The 27,112-nt window shown below is 40.9% G+C and overlaps 1 protein-coding gene across 1 annotated transcript in view; it reads right to left on the bottom strand.

Moving 5' to 3' along the window:
• The window catches only part of LOC138210922 (potassium/sodium hyperpolarization-activated cyclic nucleotide-gated channel 1), a 64,611-nt gene that overhangs the window by 16,621 nt on the left and 20,878 nt on the right, over nt 1-27,112 (bottom strand). The window contains exons 3-6 of the mRNA XM_069170362.1: nt 19,431-19,592; nt 10,278-10,496; nt 3,866-4,012; nt 143-383 (exon numbers count right to left, since the gene is read on the bottom strand). Coding sequence (XP_069026463.1) covers nt 143-383; nt 3,866-4,012; nt 10,278-10,496; nt 19,431-19,592 — 769 coding nt within the window. The remainder of the gene's footprint in view (nt 1-142; nt 384-3,865; nt 4,013-10,277; nt 10,497-19,430; nt 19,593-27,112) is intronic.

Raw genomic sequence — 27,112 nt, 5'->3', positions numbered from 1 at the left:
CATAGAGTAGGAATGTATGTGACTGTGAGCAGTATACATGGCAGAACCAACATATATAATTCATGTTGGCGTTTCAAAACTACATAAGGGTTATTGTTACAAACAATAATTACAATTTAATTTCAGATCTTTTCATGCTCACCTCCAAAGTAGGATCCATCAGTCAGCTTCATGTCCTTGTTGAACTTGGTGATGACACTTGCAACACCGTGCTGAATAAAGTACATCTTCTTCCCGACCGTGCCTTCTCGGATGATGTAGTCATTGGGCTGAAAAACCTCAAACTTCAACTTGCTCAGCATCCCTGTCACAAAGTTGGGGTCTGCGTTGGCAAACAGAGGCATGGTGGCCACAAGCTTCCGGCAGTTGAAGTTGACAATTTCCTGGTGGAGTAAAAAAAAAGAAAGTGTTGATGAAACGGATGAGATCACGCCTGAAATTATTCAGTTACATCCACCTTAAAATGTGAAAAATGATCATCAGTTACTCTGACACAAAACACCACCACAAATCTTCCATCTCTGCTGCTGTTATCTGCAAACATAAATGAATTGGATGCATATTGCTGCTTTATCCCTAATACGTCTAAAGCACTTCCCATCTCTCCTGAGAAGAAAGTTTTTGGCACATGTGTCACATCCTGATGAGTTTGCCCTCTGGTTCCGGCTGCAGGCCATCTTTCTGGTCTCATCCTGTCCCCTTAGACCCGGCAGGAGATTAGGAGGTTGTTGTCTGTTTACACACACATCTCTGTTGCTCCGCAGATGGAATTTTTGGCATCTGCAGCAGTGTGTTTTTTTGACCCCAACATGAGGGATAACTCTCCTCCAGTGACAACACGACATTAACGGAAAAGATAACCAATCTGCGTGACGCTATACGAGGGCAACGCAAGGAGACGTGAGCTCAACCTCGGATGCCGGTGTCAGCTAATGCCACGGGGTTCTGACCTCAATCATGCACCAGAACTAATGAATTAAATAGTAAGCAGTTTTCATGCCCGGCCAGGATATTCCTCTTGGGGAAACAATCTTTGGCTTTGTCTATTTAAAGATTTGTCATATGGCAGAGAATAAGAGGCAGTTAAACAGAGGCCAGGAAAGGAGGGTCGCAGGGGACACGCAGAACAGCAAAACAGTCTGGCTATCAGGTTATATGCAGCCTGCTGTTTGCATATTTCGGCTCCAAAAGGCATATGTTTCACATCATTATATTGATATATATTTTATATGTTGCCGTTATGGGTTTTTCTCCAGTCTGAAAGTCAATTTGGAGAAAACTCAAACTTGTGCATGACAGGCAATCCAACACAATGTGCGTGTTTTGTTTTTTTACTCCCGTCTTATTTATGTCAAAGGCAATTTGTCATTGTGTGGTAATACAGTTTCAAGCAGGTACAGTTGGAAAATATTCCCTGTTTGTTTAATAATGGGCAATTTGACGTCTGACTTTCTGGGACGTGGCTGCTGAACAACAAACATATTTCCTCTTTTCTAGGTGTTTTCTTGTGTGTGTTTTACGTAGGGGTTTCTGAAAGTTCAAACATGCAATACTGTTTCATAACTAACAATCAATTAATTGTTGGATGTATCAGTGTCTTTGAATGTAACACAAAGGTTCCTTTTTTAAAGTTCGTTGTGATAGAAAGTTAGTTTTCTCAAACCACCAGGGAGTTCTTTGAGAAGATTTGCAAATGCAGAAATGGTCTATACTATGTTAAAAAAAAACTTAGACTGCTGTGTTTCATTTTCACTAAGAAGAAATGTTAACTGTCATCTCCCAGTAGACATTTGTTTTTGAATTAATTCCACAATTGCAGCGGTGATGATTACCTGAAGTCTTTGCTGAAAGCATCGTTACATTTGACCCACCCAACCTCACACCAAACCCAAAGCTGTCTTATCCACTGAAGCAGATTTGTCATGTAAATCCCAGGTAGTCTGAGTAGCTCAAGTCATCAGCAGCAGCCCAATTCTGCCATTTCTGTTTGACAAACTTATGCAAGTCTTGTGATAAATGACACACCAGAATCAGCTTTAAGTATACTTTAACTGATTCTGGATTCTTAGCTCGTCTGAGTGCTGCAAAAGTGGAGCTGATTCTGATCCCAAATCGACCTCTAAGTCAGCAGCCGCCAGATCACAACGAGCCAACACTCAGCGGCAATCAGCCGGGCTCAGGTACCTCACATCTCAGGCAGCCTGCCTGACATTTGTCTGGCTCTACTGATGTTAGTCTGCTTTACAGCTGCATTAATTGATTTCTGACTGCTAAATGAGAGAGGAAAGGCCAGAAACTCTCTTCTTTTAACTCTCAAAACAAAACGTATAGCCCCTTGAAGCCAAGCCTGGAAAAGCAGTGTTCACACTGGATGAAATATACACTCCCTCTAACAAACAGGAGGTGCCAATAGCTGTTCCATGCTCACAAATCGAGCTGTATCTAATTGACTAAGCTAGGATTTATTACAGCTTGTCAAGTGTACTGTTGCTTTTATTCTAATATGATTCATGATGTCATATTTCAGAACTACACATCCTCTTATTATAGTTATTATGAGGATATTACTCTGTCAACCTGAAAGTGACCTCCTTCTGTGATAGATGAGCAGATAAAGACCTTAGTTTTTATACATGTGGAGTAAACAGGTGGCACATCTGACGTGGGGGAAACCAGTTCGTCCCCATAGAGCGAGGAGTACAACATTAGCATTCATTAGGAATGTAATTTTTCATACAGAAATCAAGCCTGACACTAAAATAAAGTGCAGCACTATGTGGTCCTTACTTGAAAGGTACTTTCTCAGTTAACCTGCTTTCTTTTTCTTCTTTGGGAGAAAGAGACTTTTGCAATAATTCATAATAGTCATATCTTAATGTCATTCACTGAAATGGTGATGCGAGCTTGTTAAAGTATCCTGTTTTGCTGTGGTGCGACTCCCTTTGTTTTTACCTTGTTGTTCCCATGGGAACAGATTTTGTTGCGCAACACTGTCTAGATGCATATTTTAAAACTTTGCTTGCACACAGTGAACTAAGCCTGTAGGTGTTTTTGTGCTGCAAGTGGTACCTTTTAGAGCCCTGTACCTTCCTTGCAAGTGTCTGGGAACGTGCAGGAGCTCCACCCTCCAACCCCCTCCTCCCCCTCCCCGGCACTCTTGAAGGTGACTTAATGGGGCTGCATTAGAGATGGTCGTGATTCCTGTGCTTGCTTTGCTTTTTATTTCTCCCCTCTCCATTAACCCTTTGCATAATTACCCATGTCATGTGCTAACACGAGGAGTTCAGCCAAGAACCTAAAAACTGTTCACTGATTTTATAGTAAACTGTGATATTCCTTCCCATTACCTCTCTTGGTAAATTACACAGACTGTTCAGTTAATCCTGGGCTTGCGTGACAATGTGTTTGTGCACACTATTAATAATTTAGATTAAAAAAAAAAATAGCAATTTTTTTTTTTTTAACAAATCAAACACATCCACAGAATATTTTCATATCCTGATGGACGCTCAGTCTGGGTTCACCCAGGATGCTGAGGAAAATCCGTTTTGCTGTTTTTCTACTCGACCCTGTGAGGCGAGATGACAAGTGCTGGTACTTCAGTTTTGGGTATTGCGCATTTAAAGTTGCAAGATAAAGATTCACTCCACATCTTCAGGGAAAAAACTCATTCATGTTCCCAAACTGTGACACCTACCTGTCAGGAACTTTTTTTCTTTTTTTTTTTTTTTTAAACTTGTTCCAAAAATAAAATCACAGCCTTCAAAAGGAAACTGAAGATTTATAAATGTTCCTAAGTGAAGGAGCTTCTGAAAGAGCTGATGCTGAAATTCATTTTCGGGTCTTAAGAGAAAAGTCGTCTCACCTCTTTGAGCGGATCGTTAAGTTCACTCAGGATGTTGTCCTCGTCGAAGATCTTGCCTTGGTAGCGGTGTTCGTAGTAGTCATGGATTTTCTGCCGCATGTCTGCAGGAAGCTTGTGGAAGGACATGTATTGCTCCACTTGTTTATACTGGAAGAGGTAAAGAAAGAAGATAGATCAGTTCAGATGGAGTTGTCAGCTCTAACAAGACTAATATGTAGCACATCACATATTTCAAAGCAGTCCCACGATATTCATGTGTAGAAAAATCGATTCTTTTTTCAAATTACAGCTTAAATAAACAGCGAAGCTGCACAAAACTGTGGTCTTCACCGACTGTGTATTTGTGTCTCTGTATTGAGGACAAGCCGTGTTCTCACAGTCACAGCGCCATGTCCTGGTTGTGTGTGTGGGGAGGGAGAGGCAGAACGAGAGAGGCAGGTGGTGAAGGAAAGTAGGAACAAGTACAGGCCCGGGGCTATGTCAGAGCAAGGTAGCAGCTCCGATTATTTCACCCATGCAGGAAGCCGAGTCCTAATAGGCAACCAAGCTATGATTTAAGGTGAACTAGCAATGTATACCTGATATCCTGCACAGATCTAGAAGCTCTATATGAACCAGATGGTGCGGATTGCATAACTGGAGGGATCATTATTTAGATTATATCTAAAGCACATTATTATTATTATTATTATAGTTATTGTATATTTCTATCGAATCTTTTTCAGGTTTCTTCAATTTTAGGGGATCAGAAGTATGAAGTAAAATATTGATTATTAGAGTCTGCCAAGAATCCAAAGAGATGGCGAAGTCATTCTCTGACTCCCCTTTCCTTCACAGGCTTTAATTGTTTAAGTTAAATGCATTTAAAGCACATCTAAACTGCTTCAATAAAAATAAACTTTCCTACGAGTTGATAATGTATCATCATTACACTGAAGTGATTGTTATTTTTCAGTGTATCAGATCGGACTGCTATCAGACTATTGAATAAGCTGTTATCAATACCCATCTGTTCCAAATATATGGGCCAGTAGGAGCCTACTAAACCTTTTAGTAGGCCGTTATCAATTACATAAATGGCCGTTGGGACGTGCCAGCGACAGACATACCAGATCTTTGTCGTCATGGTATTGTTATACTTTGGCAGTTTGTTTAGGCAACAAAACAACTTGGTTATAGAAAAGATGATTATCTGGGCTAAAATGAATGTTACATCACATAAGTTAAATACATTACGTATGTTGACTTGCATAATTAACTGAAAATAAGTCTATGACTTTTGTTTTCACAGAATGTGAGCAGCAGTCTCCTGATTGAAAGTCCTCCGTTTGATCCATGGTTTGATCGATCCCAACACCCCCGACCTCTTTGTCACTGTTTATACTCGATTAGATCAGCAGGAGAGACACTCTGCCTGTGATTGGTTATTACATTGCGGGAGGGTTTAAGGACCACTTAACGGACAATTTACATCCAGTCACAGCACTATAGAGTTGAAAACCCGTGTTCCTCCAGCTGATCCCAATGAGGTGCTGGCTTTTTGGAACCAATACATAATTATAATAAAAGGGAGAGAGGAGAGAATTAAATATTTTGTGTCCTCAAGATCAGAAAGAGGCTTGTGACTCCACTTTTTTTTCCTCATAACTGCACACGCATGGCCAGATTTTTCCGTACGTGCAACACTGCCAGTAACACAGATGTAAGAGTCGTCCTGTTTCTGGGAATTAATTGAATCTAAGTGGGAGATTAAATTCTGGCCACATTAACCTGAAGGCAGGTTTTGACCCAAAGGAGAAGCAAAGAGAGAAGATACTTCAGTTCATCTGTTTTTATCCATCTCTGTTTCCTCATATTTTGCCACAGATAGGGTGGTGAACATTATTTTCCCATCCGATCCACATCCCTGACACCTGGAAATAATCACTGCCTCTGGTGATCACAGCAGAGCAGTGGATGAGAGCCAGCAGCAGCTGTCCAGTGGCAGGTTCTGACCAGTGTGATGCAAGCAGCCCGACAAAATGAAACTTGCCAGTGAGAGAGGAGAGTCTCCACACACAATGACTCCTTCATTGATTCCTCTCCCGGCTGCAGAGAGTTGATAAGGGACCATGGTTTTGTTTGCAGGAAATGTATTTATTTTGAGTGTCTGCTGTGGCTCGACCAGGCTGTTTGGACTCCAGTGGTCAAGGTGGAGCACAGAGTCACACAAGAGTGGCACATTCAGGTTTGATATGTGGCCCCCACCTTTATGTCACGTCAAGTTGTAAAAATGATCTATTTCCGTTCCCACATAAAACCTTAATTTGTAATTTTATTGGTTAATTATCCAGTTAGTTTCTAATGGAGCAATTTAGATCAATGCTGAATACATTCCTCATTATCCCACTTCATCCATTTCTCTCTGTGTCTCTCTCCCTAGAAATAGTCTGGACCTAGTCAGACCTACAGTACACCCACACTGGGATGTGCCATTTGGCACAAAATTAACCCACTTTTTTCTCTTGCTGATGGCACTCCTGACATTCCTGTTGATATAATTCAACCTTCGGGCCTTTGTTATCTGCAAAATTAAACATCCCATGCAAACATACAGCATGCTGTCATGGATTTTAAGATGTGGTGAATCCTAATCAAATTAAAAATACCTCTTGTGTGAAATTTTCTGTTGGGGATTCTGAGATGAGAAGAACAATTTAAAGAAGGCAGGCAATTAGTGTGACCAAATAAAAAGGTTCATACTCGTTTATTGAACAGTACTATCTGTGAAGGACGATGCATTCAAATACAATTGTATTTGCATCTCCAGTTTAAGAATTTGGGGGTTTTACAAACCCATGTGGGGAGAAAGAAATTCAAATGTCAATCCCCAGAAATATTGACACAAAATGGTGGTCCAAGTCCTCATTTTGACTCAAACTTTTATTTTTTTCTAACCAAGTGTTTTTTGTGCCTAAACCTTACCAGAGGCACTGATGCAGAAAACAATCCTCCTGGGTGTTATTTAAGAAACGGTTTAAACGTCGATTGTACAGGGATGGAGGACAAAGCCAGGCCATCTGTTTCCCCCAATTTTCAGTTTTTGTGCTAAACTATACCGCAGCTCACTGTAGCTCCATATTTAACTGATATGCGAGTGGTATCGGTCTTCTAATCTTCTCTTGATAAAAACGTGTTTTTAGAAATGTCAGACTATTCCCTTACATGTGGTAGCTCGTTAAATTCATATGTCAAACGTATGCATATATTATTTACAGTCTTAACACTACAGTGCTTCCAAGAGTTAGTGATGCCGAAAGCTGAACATTCAAAGTTTTCCTTTACAGGTTAATTTATTTACATTTTCTAACAACTGGTTTTCTAACAACGGACTTTACATTAGCTTTATTTTGGACTTGAAAACCCTGAATATAAGACGTTGGACAGCTTGGACATGTCTAAAAAGAATAACTCCTCAGCTGCTGAATGACACACAGCTGTACTCTGGCTCACAGTGATTCAGCTCCGGCGCATCACAGCAGGCATATCTTGATATCATGCATACTTTACACCCTCATTTCCTTCCCTCCCCTCCCACTATTTCTCTGATTCCTCGTTTCTCTGTAGCTATTTCAGTGTTTTATTTCCCCTTTTTAAATTATGTATTTTTTTTTTTGCATGACAAAGATGTCACAAATCAATTAAGAATATATCTATATGTAATTTAACTAGAACCTACCAAGATGAAACATTATTTGCATCCTTTTTATTTTTTATTTTTCTTCTTCTTCGTCATGTGCTTGTCATAAACATCCTCTGCCCTAAGCTAACTTGTAACCTCACACCCACATCCATCTCTTTGTCCATGTTTCCAACCCCCCAGCTGTGGCAGTGATAGATGTAATGACTGGAGGCTCAGCACCCTGAACCCATCCCTGCTGCTCCTCAGCCTGCTCCACTGATATGCACAGCCATGCAGCAAATCAGCCCCGGTTGAATCGGGCTCCACACTGGGGCTCTGTTACCAAGAACATGGCATTCGCAGCCTCAAAGCTGTCAGTTCAATGCCTGGAGGGACATTGACAGGATGAAATGGGATGTAGATTAAGCATATTTGCTGTGAAGCAGATGTACATCACATACTGAGCAAGAGACATGTCACTAATTCAAACAGGGACTTCGAACGGCTCACTTGTTTGCTGTGGGCGACCTGCTGTCATTCATTTTGTTTGGCATGTGCTGTGTCATGCATCTAGCTGTTTATCAATCATAAAATTATCTTTTGAATTACAATAAATTTGCGCTTATAAAGAATACCCATCCTACTGATTGTGATGTTATTCTGAAAAGCTTTTTATTTTTTTATTTGTCAGACCAAAAGGTCTTTCACTGAGCTGGCTTTTTTTGTCTAGAGTCTGGAGTGCCTTGACTTAATCTGATCTGCTATCAGTTTATGTGTCAAATAACATCCTGAGATAACGATCAGACCTGCCGATGATTATTGTGACGATGAAATTCAGTCTGTCAGAGGATGATGAAATTGAATGATTGTCATTCCAGGCATCCTGTTGATGTTCACCTCTTTAGCAAAGATCTTGATCATGGTGTTAATGAGATCAGTCATCCCCTACATCTGCATTTTAACCTTTTGAAACTGAGCTAATTAACTTGTGAGTTAGTGGACTGGTGGGTGTATTAAATCATGCTGAATAATTATATTTTAGTTGGGAGACCACATTTTAATATGTGGTGAATTGTTTCTGTTGTAATCAGAATATGTTTTAATTTAAGAAGAATGGCCTAAAGACTGGGCTGCTAGGATGTGGAGGAATCGGCAAACAAGTTTGGATGAAACAAGTATTTGACCGTGTACTGCATAGTGTTCTTCGAGGTAGTTGGTAGTAACAGTTTGGAATACAGCATCACGTTGTAATGGACCAGGGTTTATGTGTCTTTAAATATATTTCCATTCAACGTTTTCCCTGCCTTCTGGGACCTATGAGTAGATTGCATTTAATTGAGTGGAACAAGAGTCAAAATTAAGATACTTTGCAAATTAGGTGGCCTTTGAACTTGGAACCTGGTAAAACAGGAAATAGCACTTTTGCAAAGGCACACAAGTCAGCTGCGATTAAAATGACACGTTTTAAACACAGCGTTAAGCAGGTCTGCAACATTGTGCCAAAAGCTCAGAGGGGTTGTTTCTCTATATTGCATTGACCATGAGAGCAGCTGGCAAGGTCAGGCTATCATACTTGAATAAATTGAAAACAGCTAAATGATTTTACTATTTAAAGCAAGGTGTAGATAAATGAACTGGTATTTTAGCATGCCCTGTTGTAGTCACAGCCAAGGTGACTCTGTCGATGCTCTGATAAGAAATATGGCAACAACCTCCGGCAGGATGAATAATGTGCACTTTGTGTATCAGTCCAGTCCTGCCTTTGTCCATGTTTACATCATGTTTGTGACTGAATAAACACAATAGGGCTGCAACTCACAAACTGTTTTTGTTTTAAATAATTTTTTTTAAATTTTCTATAGTGCTAACAGAAAAATAAGTAATTTTTGTATTACTTTCTGCCCTACAATTGCCCAAATAAAATTTCCAGAATCTGAGATGATGTCATCAAATGATTAGTTTGTTTGACCTATAGTCCAGAAGGCAACAATATTCAGCTAGCAAGAAGATAAGAAAATGGCAAAAGCTCAAAAACGGTCTTAAATGATTAATTTAATATCAAAATAGGTGCATTATAATTTTCTTTAATCAATGGACATGGATCTGTGTAGCAGGCAGCAAGTTTGGGAGTTTAAACTCGAGTTCTTGCATGCAAACACAAAGCACATCAGTCATGGCCGGGTGTTCTGGGAATTGCCCAGGCCCCTCAGCAGGATCACAGATGGTGGCTCGGTTGAAATGCTGGATAATCACCCTCTACGTGGAAAAAATAAATAAAAGATGTAATGATGTAATAGGGGGCCGAAAGGAAAGAATAAAATGTGTTCACTGGCAGCATACATACAATGAGGTGGCTGGTCATGTCATACACCGCCTCACCCCTTTTGCCCTTGTGTGATCTGAAAATCCTCTTTCCTAGTCATTACCCCGGATATTGTGATCCGTAAGAGCCCAACCCATTGATCCACAGAGCCACTGAGAGAAGAGCTAATTTATTTAAGTCGAGCCCCAATGAGAAGGATTTTATGCAGTCGGAAAGAGCAAACCCCTCTGATTAATACTTTAAGACCATCACCGTGGCAATTAGCATAACTTACCTTGAAACAACAATACTTGAAAGATTTGCACATCATACCATGCAGTTTCTTTCTGAAAGGATTACTAACATCCACTATCATGTAAATAATTAAATTCAATCTTCTTTTAAATCTAATGTGTTTGATATTAAGTGTGCCACAGCGTGTTTCTTACCTTCTCTTGGTACTGCCTACGCGAGGAGTCCAGTGATTGGATTAGAGCTGTAGCGTGGCCCACAAACATAGCGTAGCACGTGGCGCCTACAATCATACTCAGCATGGTGATCCACAGGTCAGACATGCTGACGGGTGCCCGGGCGCCATACCCGATGCACAGCATGTGGCTCATGGCTTTGAAGAGGGCATAAGAATACTGCTTACCCCAGGAAACGTTCTGTAAGGATGAAGAGAGGGAGGGATGGAAAGACAGAGAGGGGTTGGGGGGGAGTTACTGCAAGGCGAGGCAGGGAAGAAAAGTTCCCCGGCAGGCAGAATGGAAAGACTGTCTTTCCTTTGATGGATCACTGAACCTCAACCAAATATTCTGCTGACACACTCTTCATGCCTCAGAGCTTAACGCCTTTACCGAGTGATGGACTTTTTACCGGTTTACCTTCCCTCTCTGCTCTCCCTGTGCTTCGACTTATTTGTTCTCTCATAGGTTGGAAAGTGATTCACGTTAGCAAGCGTTTACCAAAAAAAAAAAAAGAAACTTGCATTATTTACAGAAGTCCGAAGTTCCCCTCAAAGCCCCGAGCATCCTTCACAGCAAGGGGCACCGAGACAGGAGCAGATGACTGTCTAACTCTCTGAAACGGCGCTTGCAGCGAATGACTCATCCCTTTTTTTTAAATCGTTTATTGAATTTGTTCTCCTCACAAATTAAGGTTGTCTTGTGTGCCTTTAACTACGCAATAATAATATCGAGTTGGGTTCATGGGGCCTAAATTATGCAGGGTTTATATGAAGCCATCTCATCGCTGACCCGTCATTATTCAGACTGAAATGTTCAAATAGAACCGGATCGTCCAGGAAAACGGGCAGAAATGCAGCCAAGCAGACGTGAACTCAAGATCACCTTCTAGAAATCCTCATGTCCAGCATTACTTTTTAACAATATGCACTGTAAAACTTAGGTATTATGAGGCATGAATTCATTATGACAAAATGAGCCTCTGGGTGTCAAGACATCAAAGTCCTTTCTCACCATCTTTGGTGGTCAAGTCAGTTTTATGATTTCTTTCTGCAGACTCAGAGGATCCATACTGCATGGGGTCAATACTGACCCTAAAGGGAACGTCCTACATAAAATCTGAGGGGATGAACAGGCTTTATTTCTTTCTTGGTACAACTTCAAAGAAAAAATTGCCAGGGGTCAGTTTGCTTCTTCAAAGTGCTTCATCTTGTTTCGTAAAACAACATCTGAATCTCTCTCTGACAAAATCGTGCCTACTTCACGCAGCAATTAGCAAGCTGTGAAACTTTTCGGATTTGTGCGACTCTCTCAGACTTCCATGACTTTGTGTACAAATGACACCAGAAAGGTCTTTGGGGAGAGACAAAGCTGTGCCACTATCGCCATTTTTTTTTAGCGATAATTGCTTCACGCTCTTCTCTATGAAATCAGACCTTCCCTCATGCCTTTGACTGCGGCTGCTTAGAACAGCTTTTACATCAACTGACTTTCTTCGAGCATACCTTGGCCTTTAGGCTATTCTTGCAGTTTTTAAAAGGCAGTTTGCCCTTTCAGCATTATGAGAAATCTCATTCGGGAGTCACTTCCCACAGAGACTCGATGTATGTAGATGCCCTTAAAATCTGGTAATCCGTCCTCGTTATCAGGTAGCATCATGATACGAGTCTTGAAAGGCTTTTCAGTTGCCTTTCCTACATTTTTTTTTTCTATTTTCTTTTTGATCTCGGCTCTCGGAGAAGTCATGTCTGGGATTTGGAGCAGCAGGAGTTAGACTCCTCATTATTACAGTACATGTCAAATGTGAAAGTGTGTCTTTTCCCACCGAGGACGTGCAAAATCTCTGGTTGGCAACCGAGCAAGCCTGTTGAGGCTCTATATGTGAAACCCGGTAGGTTCGTATCTGAAGACAAATGCGACAGCTCCCCGCTACAGGCCTTGTTGCCAAGTTGCTGACTCGTCCAATAGCTTCACCTCCTGCTCAGTAGAAGTGCTGAGGAAGCAGCTCCATACAGAATACCTATCTCTCCCATAACAGAGTAGCTAATGAAAGAAATATGAAACCTCTCTACAAAATATAGTTTATCTCTGTCTTCTCCATCAGCTGGTTTAGCTTTTCCACGTGTCCACACGTCCACGGTGTCTCCTTTTGTCATGTTTCTGTCCTGATCAACACCACATCGTTCGTCATCTGTCATTTAGTAAATGAGTAAATTACAGCTAATCATTTGCCCTGAATCACTCACTGATTCTCATCTCAATGCTGATTAGCTGTTTTTTCCAGAGACTGATTGGAAAATTTGGGATAATTTAACTTGCCAGTCCAGAGTCCTTTCTCGGAAATTTCGGTTTGTATTAAAAAAAAAAAAAGGGTTAAGAAAACGAAATAATCCCTTTATATCCAAATAACCACAGTTTATTCCCTGTAAAATTTACTGCAATGGAAATATCTGTAGCTGTATTTTTATCTGCAGAAATGGTATTTCAGTATGGCACACAACACATCCACTGAAAAGTATGTTTACACACGGAGAGAAAACGCATCCAACCATGTAACTGGAACAAATGTTTGTAAGGTCATAGGCCTTAGATGTCCTTTCAGATCTATACATTTAACATGATCGTGTGCGACTGTTCACTGAGCAACACCCGCGCAGTGTTTGTGTTGACATATCTGTATGCATGGAAAAGCAGAGATGCAGTTTTGCCAGATGATATCAGATAAACAGTTATGACTCACTGCACCTTTTGCTGTTTGTCCTTGTACGTGTTTGGTGTGAGCATATTATCTTATCTCACAGGAAAGGTCTGCAGTGCATCAGGTATAGGTTAGGTACGACTAATTTAGTGATACACAAATTTAGCCATAAGTGCTGATAAACATCGTTACTACAGTGTTCACGTCTGTCGATGTGCGGACCGACCGTCTTGGTTCTTGAGGTCGGGGTTGGTGACGATCCTTCGACTTCTAGTTCACATTTTCTACTGAGAACTCAGAAATTACGACTTCCTATTCAAATGCAACGCACCACTGGAGCATTGACATAGCTGCTGTTTTTAAGGAGATTTAAGTATAAATGTATGTAAAGGAATGCGTAAAATACAGAACAACAAAGGCATTGCGTTGGTGATAGTGTCTGGCTGCATATTGTTATAAATTGTTGTGTCAGGATAATTGTGATATGGTGCGATAACCAGTACATCATACAGTACAAGTACATTCACCATGAAAAAAACAACCTCATTTTGCCAAATACTGTGATTACAAATTAAATGTATTGTATCTTATTTGTAAATGTGAATAATCAGATAAAATATTGCAGTTGCTTGATAATTGGCAAATATGATATTCCAAAGTTTGAAGGTGACATTCAAAACTTTCAAATGCGTCATTAAATCTGTTATACAGCTGAATCATAGTAATAATGGCAAACTGCTAGGTCACATCTGACATTGTTTTTTCTGACTGACAACACGTAATCATTCTGATACAAGTTTCATTAAAAGAAAAGCCATCTGTTTCAGCACGGCTCCTATGCGTCCATATTCCAGGTTTTAGGATTACAGACTTTATTGCTTACTTAAGCTGACATTTAGTGGCTGATTTTCTGAAGATTTCCAGCTGTTTTTTTTTTGTTTTTTTTAATCCTAATGACTCTGATAGCATTTGTTCAGCACGGGGCTCCAGCAACGTTTTGCATTGTCAATGTGACAGAAAAGCAGTGCTGATAAAAGTTGCATGCTCGGGGTACTGCAGGTGATGCAGACTGTTGTAGTCTTACCATTTCAAGATGGTGCCGTGAGAGCGGCAGCCTGTTGCAGCAGCCCAGAGTTTCACTGCGTTCACGGTTTCTGTGTCTTATTCTACAAGATCTGCAATTCTGCTTATAATTAAATTGTGTCTGTGATGTAACATCTGTCATTTTTTTCTCAGAGAGAGACAGTGTATTGTGATCATGAAGTCGTGCTCTTTACAAGAACTCAACAAAACAGCAGCACTGCTGCTACAGTTTTTCACATCACTGTTCCTGACTCAGTCTTGTTCATCAGCTTGATTGCTTATATTTTAATCTTTGCTGCCATCATTACCACATGTATTAAAACCAGTCCCATTCCACAATATTTTTTTAAGCTTCAGCAACTTGTTTGGCGGTTTGTGTGTACATCTAACAACTTGCTGGCATTTCGATTCATCAGTCACAAAACTGTGCCTCCAACAGTTCCCTCACACAAGACATAACTGGTGACATGACTAAGAACGGAATTGGTGATTCAACATCGTGCCAGTTCTCAGTGCGACCCAGAGGCGTTGATTGTTGTTCATAATGACGAGTTGCTGTATGAGACTAACAGGATGTAATGCACTGCTGCAAAGAACAGGATCTGACCTCTTAACAACACCCCCCAAAAAATCAGAGCTCATCTGCATTCCTACAGAGGCACACTAATTTGATAGCTCAGCATAAATTACAATTAAAGTGTGCATGTGTAGGTTTTTAACTTTGGAAAACATTTTGGTTGGTAAATTCTCCCTTTTTTTGCCCCGTTTATCTATAAAGAAGGTAACTGAATGAGCAAAAACATTCGCATTAACTGATGACATTAATTACTCAATCATATAACTCTCTAAAACCCGACAAGCTGTCCCTGCATGGGGGAAAAAAAAGTGATGCACAATATTCATTTTTCAATTACATAATCAGACTACAAGCTGTTCTCCCTGGGAATGCACAGAAGGCAGAACGGTCTTTGAATACACGTGAGGAAGTGAAGGGGTCTGCAGCTCTGCGTGGGCACCAAACTGGAAGCTGGCAAGAGAAGCACTCGCAGTGGCGTTTCTCAGTGAGGCGGTCGTGGTTCACGTTTGCTCATAAGTTTCCTTATCGCCTGAAGTACTCCTGATGAGGGATTCTTCTTGGATCTGACCTGCCCAACGTTTCCACAGTTTCATCCTTATTAGTATTCTTATTGGGTTTGTTGGGTTGATTTGTTTGTGGAGCAATCATGTTCTCAGTAATGGTCAATAAAAATCACTAAAAAGTCAAATATGCCCACTATTTCCGAATTCAAAAATATGCAGTGTATTATCACATAAATGAAAGATAAGCAGCAATTTCTCACATTTAAGTTGCTGAAAACGGTGAATATTTGTCACTTTTCCTTGAAACTGTTCATTAACGTTAGTTATTAATCCATTATCAAAATAATAATAATTATATCAGCTCTACTTGTTGGTGTGGGTTTTGGCAGTATATTATGCATGGCTGATTTGCCTCTCCAACATGGTAGTCTGTGCTTTGTGATATGTTTACTTCCCCGACAAAAGCAGTCTTGCATTTTACTGAGATGAAACCATTTCATATTCTTGTTGAGGGAAGTGCGACATGAGAGAGGAGAGAGGAAAAAATAAAATGTCAGATTAATTGATAAACTCTGTGCTGCACCCGGCGGTTGGAAGTGACTCATTCAGAGGGATGGAAAGTAATAGATAGAAATATGGAAATGCAGTGGGTGGACCAGGGGTGAGCGAAGCTGGGAAGGGCGACTGATGCTGAAGGGCGGTTATGCATGGTTAGCCAGGCCTTCCTGTGTTTGTTATGCGTCTACCTACAGTAACCGCCTCCACTTCGAACTCTCTGTGAGACACAAATCCTCAGCAGGCTACTGTTCAGCAGTCTGTCTCTTAATATGAGCCACATACACTCACAAACGACACATGCTCCTAAACACATGTCTCTATGTTGCACATGCAGACAAATGCAAAAGCCCATCAACCGTCTAACCTGAGCAAACACAGTGACAGCAGCATTATCTTGTCCGGTGATTAAGTCAATGCAGCCTCTAAAGAGTAAGAAGCTACTCTCAGGCCATTAGTAAAGAAGATAACAGCCCTACACCCTGTACTGCACCACTCAGCAGTATCTGCAGTCCTCGTCGGCCTCACTCTTCTACTCGCAGCTGGAGACACAAAGTACCGAGCCAACAACAGAAATGAAAATATGACGCAATCTGAATTTAAAGTCCTCATTCTCGAGCAGACAACGGCTCACAGACACAATTTTTGAAGGCAACATCTAGCCGACAGGCCAGAGAATCACATTATGCATTTATACCTGCAGTAAACAAAAGGAGAGATATCTTATCAAGATTTTTAGCTCACGAACACTAATGCATTGTGATGGTGTGAGAGGAGGGATCCCACACGTGGGCTGGCCTTATCACTTTGGATTTGCCAGACCGCAGTCAGCGCACAGGCCTCTACTTCAGCAGAGATCCACAGGGAAGAGATTCCACAAATTGCTCATTTTACCACATCACAGTCAGAAACACTATGCTCGCTGCTCATGAGCAGATACCCGACGGTACCGCTGGCTTATGCAAAGATCGAGCTTCCAACAAATCTCAAGTAGGGCTGAAACAAAGCTATTTTTGTCAGCTGTTGTTTTTATTTTTTTTAATTTTGTATTTTGAGAAAGGAAGACTGCGCATGTTTAGTTTCAATAAATGTGTTCAGTATTAACAAAAAAAGGAGAAATAATTATAAAAGCAATCTGCACAATCCATTTCAGATTCATGAAATGTAGTCTGATATTACCAGACTTAAATTCATCGCGTGCGTAGATCAGGTCTGGACATGCTCCTTTGGGGGATTGTTTCCAGTCGTTGCATCCTACTGGGTTCAGACGTCGGGTTCATTTTGAAACTATTGGAGCAGCTTTTAACCGTTTGGCATTGACCACCATATGACATGTGCTGTGCACGCAAACTCACCAAACTGTAAATAGCAGAGACGGCCTCCCGATGTGAGCAGAGTGCAACACCGTGTCAGGAAACGACCATAGCAGACTTTCTTTTCACATTTTAGGCATTCCTGTTGCTCTGGCTTCAATTCTTCAATATTTGCTAGCGTTGCTACAACTGTTTGTATCGTTTCTTCTCGCACTACCACCACGGCCATGGTTGGATCGACATTTCAAAATAAACGCTTGACATTAACGTCATTGCTCTTAGCCGCCCACGATTGGTAGCTGATTGGTCCACCCTTCAGAGACGCTCAGCGAACCTTCATGCGAACAGGGTCGACAGGTCGGTGGAGCCGGGCTGGTTAAAGAAGTCGTGAAACTGCTGAGATTTGAAACGGTCTTTTTCCTGTCTTCCAAACGTACACTGTGAGGCTCTGTTTTCAGGTACGTGAGACTGTAGACAAGCAGCTACAGTCAGCGTGTCTCCAGAAACCTGATATATCTCTTACAAACTCGGAGTCACCTTTGTAGTGTTGTTACTACTTTACATACAAATCATTCTACACTTTCATTTTATCAAGGAATGAGAGTCGGTCATCACAGCTGTCTAAACTCGGCTGTAAGCCTCCAGCACACATTTCTGCCTTCTTAGTTTCAGAGCCTTTTTGCAATCTGCAGCTATGACTGTAGCTCTCCACGGTGCAAATGATCCTGCCACACGGGGGGGCAGCAAATTAGCCTTTTACATGATTTCCCTTTCGTATTGATTTGCATACAAGAAGGGGAAAGTATCGGATTCTTTCTGTGCAAGAGCATTAACATGCAGCACAAAGGAGCTGGAGCAAGGAGCTGTTTGTGATTGGGTCTTATGGTTCCAAGTAACAAGTAGCTGATCAAAGGCTGGTCAAAAAATTTGGCTTACTGAAGGGGGCATTTGCCCAGTTTTGTGTACATAGCCTCGCCATTAACAGAGATGAATTGTGACAGTTATGTGGGAAATTATTTCCCTACTTGTTCCTTTAGTGCAAACAGAGATGGATGATGTCTGCTTGGAAGAATAACACATGTTAGCGGGTATTGAACTCACTTGGGCAACTCAGTGCCTCAAAGTAAAGATAAGGGTGGGATACACAGTTGTGATGCTGAGGAAAGCTGACACTTGCACCTCCGGTCTGATGCCTCTGAGCAGTCAGCGTGCATGTGGAGAACAGAAATGTTTGTCTCAAAGATGAAGATGAGAAGGCAGAAGAGTTCCACAGGCAAGAATTCTCAATCAGTATTACCCAGTAGGCCTGTATAGACTTTTACACCATCGCGTCGCTTTGAGAGGAGCAACCACGGTCCGCTTGACCCCAACTCATGAGAAGGAAAAGGGAGAAAAAAAAAAGATGCAGAAAAACACTGAAAAAGGCCTAAACAGAGGAGAGGCAGACCCCGAAGACCTCAAACTAAAGCTGCGTTGACATGGAAAGCCTCATTTTTGAGTTGTTTATCTCATGCGTCTAATGGACACTTAGATTTTAATCAATCCAGCTGTCTTGGCATTTTTTTTTGGGTGTGTTTTATCCTCAGAGACCTAATCAGTGTTCACATTAAACATACGAATTTCTACAAAATACAAGCTATGATGTGAAATATCATAATTTACATTTCATTAAACAGGAGAGAAGCAGTTTATCGAGATTCGGCCAGATCTGATTAAAGAAACTCAGTCATTTTAAAGAGTGTTCAGAAAAATTAGATTTTTCTATAAATAGTTAAACCAGAAGGCCAAGGAAGAGAAAAAAAAAATACAAATGTTGTGTTTTTGTTGTGTTTTTAAAAACACTAAGTTTAAATGCAGCAATGTTTTCATTAATATACCTTTAATCAAGGGAAATTTCATTCTGTGACATTAAGACTGCGGTCGAGCTCCCTGTGGAGAGCAGCCACCTCAGAATGAACACCTACATCAGCCAAATCGTATCTTTTACCCATTAAGATTCACGTTCTTGTGGCTTAAGCATCTAACATGATCAATAATTGCATTCTCATAAATATTCACAGTAGAGTGTCGTTAAGTTACCGATATTCAACTTGTTTGCTTCGCTCGATAAAATCTGTCAATCACAATTATTATTTCAGCTGACAAAATCCACAGTCGCCGGCTAGAAATAAGAAACCTGCTTTTGTCTGCCTTTGTTTTAGATTAGGAACCCATTGTTTCAAAAATTACCAATGACTTTGACTGGAAAATATGTCGCTCTTATCACTGCAAACCTCAGATGTGATGTACAGGACTGGGAAGCTTGTCAAGCATAGCAACAGCGACTAAGGGAAGTGGAGCTTAGCAAGCGCTCAAATTTCAAATTGCAAAAATAACAAACAAAATAGAAGAATGTGTAATACTTACAACCATACCGTTTAGGGACACCCAGCAGTCAGGGGGGAAGTCTTGGAGGAGCGGCACCAGATACTGGAGACAGCCATCCCAGTGACACAGGAGCAGCATCATCCCTATCAAATTAAATATTCTTACCACTGCACTAGCCAGGTCATAGGTCATATGGAAAATCTGCCAAAGAGAAAGATAAGAGGGAGAGACAGAGACCACAGTTAGACCTCATCATCAAATTCAAGTACAGCATTATGAAGAGATTCAAAGTTTAGTAGTCAATACAGACACACTGGTCTGGATTTAGATCTGTTAGAGTCTCTGAAACAGCACATGCGCTGGTATTTCAGAGAAACAAAAAGATGAAAAAAAAGATTAAAAAGACTTAAAACGCTCACAAAAGTACAAAGTCACCTTTGAAGCTGAGGGCATGGTGTGGCTGTCTAGTCACCACAGAATTTGGTTGCAGCAGTGTGTGTGTGTGTGTGTGTGTGTGTGTGTGTGTGTGTGTCTGTGTGTGTGTGTGTGTGTGTGTCTGTGTGTGTGTCTGTGTGTGTGTGTGTGTGTGTGTGTGTGTGTGTCTGTGTGTGTGTGTGTTTCCTCTGCTGCTCTCAGTTTGTTTTGGAAAGTAGCCATATTGAATTATGAACAGCTCGACATCTGTGAGTGCAGAGATGCAGGCACGCACGCGCACACACACACACACACACACACACACACACACACACACACACACACACACACACACACACACACACACACAGGTGATGCAGAGTGAGGTGAATGATGAAAGGAATGTAGATCTCTGGAATAACTAGCCAGTGCGTGTGTTTCAATGCCTTCAGCTGGGACAAGAGTTAACTGCTGGTGTGACTGTTTAATCAGAACAGGAAAGTTTCAGAATAGAAAGTCATCAGCGGGGTGAGTAACCATATCTGCAGCGAGAAGCCGTTTCGTTTACATCGGCTCTGGCTCAAGAGAATTGACTCATGCCTGGTTGGCTGTGGCTCCAAATCACAGTCTTACATTAGCATGAGGAACCCATTACTTTTTTCGAGGCTAGTTATTCCACAATATTCCTCACAATGAAGCTCAATTTCTCCTCCTACAAAAAGTTCAATATGGAGAAAGATTGGTCCGTTTTGCATAATAAACCTGCCCCATTTCCCAGTTTGTGGAATTGAATGATTACGATTTTCAGGTAATTAGTATCTATTTTAAGTTGATGGCTTTCCATTCCCTGTAAATTACCCATTATACTTATCATAAATGTAATGGCAGTTTAATTGGTTCATCACATTAACATCACGTTAAAGAAAAGTGAGAAATGATCATCTTTTTCTGTCAGGGGACGTTTTTATAAATTTGTGATAAAAGTTTGTAAATGATGTGAGGAACCAAAAATTAAATAATACAATGATACCAAACTGTAAAAGACAAGTATAGAGAAGCGAAGTCACACACTTTCATAGGACATTAAATATTCTACTTGATTAATGGGATATATACTCGGGCAGAAAACATCCATCAGTAAGGCAAAAAATGCTTTGATTATTAGTAGATTTTATTCTCTGCCAGTGTCTTTTATTTTATATTTAACTCCAGGTTCTGGCTTTATTTCAGGCTTTTCTACCTTTTGTTTTTGTACTCACTACTATTTTGTTTTTCTAGACCTGAAATTTGGAAAAACACTGATTACCATCGCACCAAATTTCTTTGGATTCTTCATGGTTTTAAAGAGTTAAAAAAAAAGATAGAAATCTACTTTGCTTCTGTGTTTTCTGTTGTAATTCTGAACCCGTTTTCCCATCTGTATGCAAAATCTGTCGTCAAAAAACCCCACCAAACCCCAGGTGTTTTAAAAGCTCTTTGAATCCACATCTCTCCACCCCGGTCTATTGTGACTGTCCTGTAACCTTTCTGCACAAAGGACAGTGTCCACACACAGAACAGAGGAGAGAACAAGAGCCTGAGCTGATGCTCAGATCCCTCTATGGTTCAACTCATCCACAGGGAGATACAGTGCACTGCCCTGAAAGGCTAAAATTAGCCACTAGCTTACTGGATGGCTGTCTCAATACACCCAGTATCTCTTCTGCTGCCTACATCGGTACTCTTAATTTAACAGATCTCTCTCTCCGCCTGTTTATTGTGCGTGTATGTTTACATTCATCAAAGTTTTATGACATTAAGGGCAGAAACAACAGATAAAGGGCAGGGCAGACCAAGAGAAAAGGGGAGAGACAAAAACAAAGACGGGAAGAGATGAAAGTAACTAAATCTAAAGGTACATATTCCAGCAAGACTGGGAAACAGGAAGTAGCACTTTGGTCCCTCTTTGAATTGCAAATGATTCAAACCAGGCAGAAATAGAAAGGGGTTGACTAGTTGTCTGCACTTTCCTCATTAAAAAAAATGTATAATCAAAAAACACAACAAAAGAGACTGAACAATAAGGGTGCAGGTTTTGGGGGGAACTCGGGTGATAAGGTTGCAGAAAGGTTTTACAAAATTCCCAGAGACCGTCTCACTTTGCCACTGCGACCTTTTGGGTCACGCTTAGTCACTGAGGCCAGAGAGGAAAAATGTAGAAACTCATTAACGTGATGTGGAGTTTGTTTGGGTTTATAATCCAGCGGCATCTCGTGGCAGCAGGCAGCCACAAGGTAGCAGTTTATTAATAGAGGTCTTAATAGAAGAGGCCACGGGTGTAGCTCTCTGGTCAGGTCAGAGGATTATACAGGATAAACTTCACTGTGATGCACAGACATATAAGGATGTATGAAGCTGAATGTAACTGCGTGCAGCTGAATGGATTTGTACAACTGCTATGTGCATGCTCCAAAATAATTATGTGCATCCAGCGTCTTTCTTGTGCTTATTAGTGGGATATTCTCGCCGTAAAGCCTCTAAGAAATAAGAAAGTAAGACAGGATGGAAGGGAGAGAGTTGGAGTCTAGACTCAAGGAGGTTTGCTGTCTGACTCACTGAAGGAAATAAAGGCCACGCACAGATCCCATGTTCCAGAGAGCCGGCCCTGTGTCTGGCTCAGTGTATGTGTCTGAGCAGTAGACTTCACTTTCTATAATTTAGAAGTATGCACATGTCAGATCATGTGTGTGTGCACCATGAAGAGAAGTGAAAGATATATAGGCTTTCCACTGTTTTGTTCAGCATGCAGAGGAAAGGAAATCAAACTAGATCTACAAATACAAGCACCACAACACTGAGAAGGTTTGAGCCTTTAAACCTAGAAAAGGGAATAAACAAAAGAGTACATTTTGACCTGTCATCTTGCCAAGAAGTTTAGTGATCATTTTTTTCAAAACTATTCAAAAACAATACAGCTGAAACTAACATAATTTCCTTTATGAAATGCTCCACCTATTATTTTCTCGATTAAAGAATGATCATGACGAGACGCTGCCCACCTTTAAAGTTCTGTGGTCTGACTTGTGCCGTTCCCATATCAACGTACTGATTTGATTTTGTGACTGTGACCGTCTGTTTGTGTTGGTCCATGTAGTCGCGGTGTAGCTTGGCATGTCTAATCCAGCACATTATCTCTAAAATATCTACCTCCTCGGTGTTGTGTTTGTGCATGATTGTACACGGTTGAAACAGGATGAGCTAAGCACTGTAAACATTTCAAACCACTTCCTGGCAATGGAAATACAAGGGGAGGGCAGGCCAGGGGAATTACATGGAAGTTAAGGATCGTCATCACGAATATTAGATCCAAAAAGCAGTCAACCAAGCTGTGTGATGGCTGGAACGATGTACATTCATTGTCAAGTTTTCATAAACTGCACGACTGCTGGAAAGGTAGCATTGACAGAGAGCCAAAAAGCCGCACCAATGCTCTGAGCTGGCATCGGCGAAATATAGGCTTAGAATTAAGTGCATCAAGCTTAAATTTGACTGGCGACTGGGGCATAGGTCAGCATAATCCTCTAATACAGTGGAGACAAACAGCCAAGATGTGATATGATAGTGAAACAAAGTCACACGCCGGTTGTATCCAGCCAGGATAACGTTCCCTCACATTTGGCCTTTGCTCATCCATTCAGCAGTGTGGGAGAGGGCATGACATTCCCCAGCCTTCCCAGCAGGCATTATATGTTTACATACCACATGTACGCTTCCATAAACGGTATTGATGCTATAATACTGCAGACATCCAAACTTCAATCGATGCCACCCATAATGCACGATATGGAGAGTTTGTGGATGTTGCTGGAAATCAAAGACGTGATTCAACATGTGTGTAACTCTTCAGAGGTTCATGCGGCTGCAGGCTGTCAGGTTGATGTATCTACTGTAGACTGACATCTGGAAACGGATGTGCAGAGAAAAGAGCATGCAGGAGAATTACTCATCGTCAGGCTGTGCGCCTTGAACACGCAAATACAAAGTGTTCTTTATGCATCTTCAAATTGGACACGAGTGACCTCTGTTTGAGGTCAGCGAGGATTAGCATGGGACTAATTTGAGGGGATTAAATCCACCACTGGCTATTACATTGAAGGATGACAAAACTGCTTCCAGGAAAATCTGGAATTCTCCCGCTTAACGCCGTCTTGTAAATCTCCTCTTGGATCTCTTTTGGTTGTGCTTAATCACAAAATCACAGTTGAACTTGGATTTGAAAAATCATATTATCATGTACTGAGAATTCATTGGGATTTAGCTAGTCCCATGTTTTCTCCTACTGTCTTTCTTCTTGTACAAAAAAAAAAAGTTGTGCGCCGTGGTTCAGTTTATATAAAGGCAGCAGCAGACGAAGCTAAATGTGGAATAATATACACATTATGCACAGAAAATGCTTTTCCAATGTCATTCTCCTCTGGAAAAAAAAGCAGCATTCTGGAAGTAATTACATTTACATGACTGTATTATGCAATACGTAATCATCTTGATACAGTCCAGCAATAAATAAACATAAATAGAGTTGGCATTAGTTCAGAGCTGCAGGCAACATACTGTATGCTCTGAGAAACTAATCAGTCTGCAGATCTGTTTATATTTCAGACTCTAATAGACCAGACTGCACAAGAGGAGGGGAGAGAAAATGCCTTTCCAACAATGTTATGCATGTCGCTTGCTTCCTGCCAAATCATGTCAAAGTCGTGTGAAACGAGCAGAAACAGTCGGCAGGAGAAAGCTCAGAATCTTCAGCACAGAGACGGTACATTTAGGTAATGAGGCCCAACAGTAATTTGTAGCCGGAGACTTAATTAAACGCCAGGTAGCAATCAATGGGATCTTTACGAAGGCAGAAAACAAGTAGTGATCTATTAATACAGCAAATAACACTTTAAAAGAGGAGGTCATTATTTCTTCACTGCTCAGCAAAGCATGCTGTCCATGGAGGAGTTACCAGATCCTTTAGGTAGAAGTAGGAGCAGCAGCGCTCTACCTCTTGCTTCAAGTAATTTCTGTATTCAAAGAAGTACTATATACATAAGGTATTTAAATATTGGCCCCTTTGAGAGTGTACAATTACGATGTATATTATACTGTTGGGTTATAATTATGGATGCATGAATGTGTGGGCAGTAGTATGATCTTTATGAAGTAGTTTGTTGAACTGTGGCTGATTTAGGCTGCTGCTGTGGTTAAATCTATCACAATGCTTGATAATGTTTTGTATTAAAAAATCTGACGTACGTAGTAAATTACATTCATTCATAAAATGAAGTAAGCAGTAGAACGTTTCCTTGTAATGTAAGCAGCAAAAAATGGAGATATTCCAATAAAATATAAATATCTCAAAACTGTACTTAAGAACAGGGCTTAGATGAATTTAGTTAATTCCCACTATTGCATGTGCTACATCTCTAAACTATCATTGAAAAGACAATAGACTCAAGATTATTTAAAAAAAACAAGCAGAGCCTGAGTTACTCTCCCTGATATTGATTTAGCTGTCATAAAAACAAAACATTTAACAGGGTGACTCATCCCACCCAAAGCCCTGCCACACTCCGTATTTCACATACAGACAATCCCTCTCGCCTCAAAGAATAGAAGTGTAGTAAGACCTGCTAATACTGACAGTTACACCTAAAACACATCAGGAGTCACAGATTGAATTGTTACCCACTGTTGGCTTTTTTTAAAGTCCCGAATTTGATATCCAGCTCACAGAAACTGGATTGGAGGATTGAAGGTGTTCCCTTTTATTTGATTTTTTTTGCAGTTACAGTGATATTAATTCTGCATCACATTTTATCTACAAATGTTTGTTTATAGCCTCGTGACCTCAGCAGATGCAAATTCTTGAGCGTCAAATAAAACGGTCAAAGTGCTGCAAATGTCACGAGCAAATGTGTTGAAGCTTCTAAGAGAAGGAATGTATGGCGCTGTAGTAGATATGATGATGCTGTTCTTCAGTATCAGCTCTATTGTACTTTACTACAAACCAATCAATGCCTTCATTTAACTGGAGAAGTCACCCCGTGGTAGTGTGTCAATCAGGAGTGAAAATACTCCTTCGACCTAGGAGCTCTTTCCCGTGGGAGCACCGCCGCTCATCTGCTCCGTTTTCCAGCATTTCCGTGTCCATCAGCATTATTCTCCTGTTCTTCCACTAAGCACATCACACTGTACCGCAAGCCTTGCTGCCTTGCTGCTTTGCCCGCTGTCTCACCCTCTCTGTGTCTATTTTGGTCGTGTGAGCGTGATAACCTCAACACTTCTGTTCTGCCTTAATCTGCGCTCCACCATTCAGAGCTGCATTGGCAGAGGCAGCATCCTCCGGGGTAGCGGCTCGCACAGCCACAGGGATCACATTTATGATGTTTTCGACATGGACGTCATGGGTGGATTTATGTGGGAATACTGAGTTGCTATTGGCTTCAGGACAGAAACATTCATTTGAAATCTTATATAGAATCCTGGACTTCTCCTATTAGTATTTCAGTGCATTGTGACCCACACAGTGTGCTAAGCCTTCTGTTTGCAGTAATTATATAGACATTATTCTTGGAGTCTGTTGGGATTAATGTAGGCAATTAATGTATGCCGTTGATTTATGCATATTCTTCCAGATTTTTTCCCCCCGAGGTTTATAAATGCCTTCCATTGTGTGTGGAAAAGCTCCATGCATCACGGGAACAAGTAAATGTATTTATGGATGAATGTTCTATTGATTTGTACCTGTAACCTGAGCAGTGGTAACAAAATAACATCGGCTCGGCTCTAATAAATCATGTACACGGAACTTTTCAAACACAAGCTGTACTTATAGTTCTGACAGCAGCACCTGTGCACTCACAGAAAACAGCTGAGAAATGAATTTGGCATGTGTGGACATGTTCAAAAAAGCATGCTTGTACCCTTAATAATATCTGGTTCCCCACATGACCCCGTTTCCCCTCCAATTGTCTCGTTATGCAAGTCTGTTGACAGTTTGACAACATCATTTCGGGGATTAAATCCTCAGTCAGTCAGTCAGTCTGTGATGAAAAGCTGATGGGAGGGGGCAGACAGAAAGAGACGAAGAGCTCCAGAGATGCAACCATCCTAACCCGAAAAAAATCTGTTCTGTAAAATATAAGAAATGCGCCATTTGAATTGTTATTTGTCTGCAGTTGGCTTAATTTTCTTATAGAGTAGCATCTCTTATCTTTCGGGACTAAACAGTATAAACATCTCACAACATACTCTATATTTAATGTGTATTATCAGTTAATGTG

The sequence above is a fragment of the Embiotoca jacksoni genome, unplaced genomic scaffold, assembly GCF_022577435.1.
Source record: "Embiotoca jacksoni isolate LCO1_2020_lvr unplaced genomic scaffold, fEmbJac1.0.p SCAF_10, whole genome shotgun sequence".
NCBI classification, from domain to species: Eukaryota; Metazoa; Chordata; class Actinopteri; family Embiotocidae; genus Embiotoca; species Embiotoca jacksoni.
Note: the sequence above shows the minus strand (reverse complement) of the source record. Positions and strands in the feature narration are given on the sequence as shown.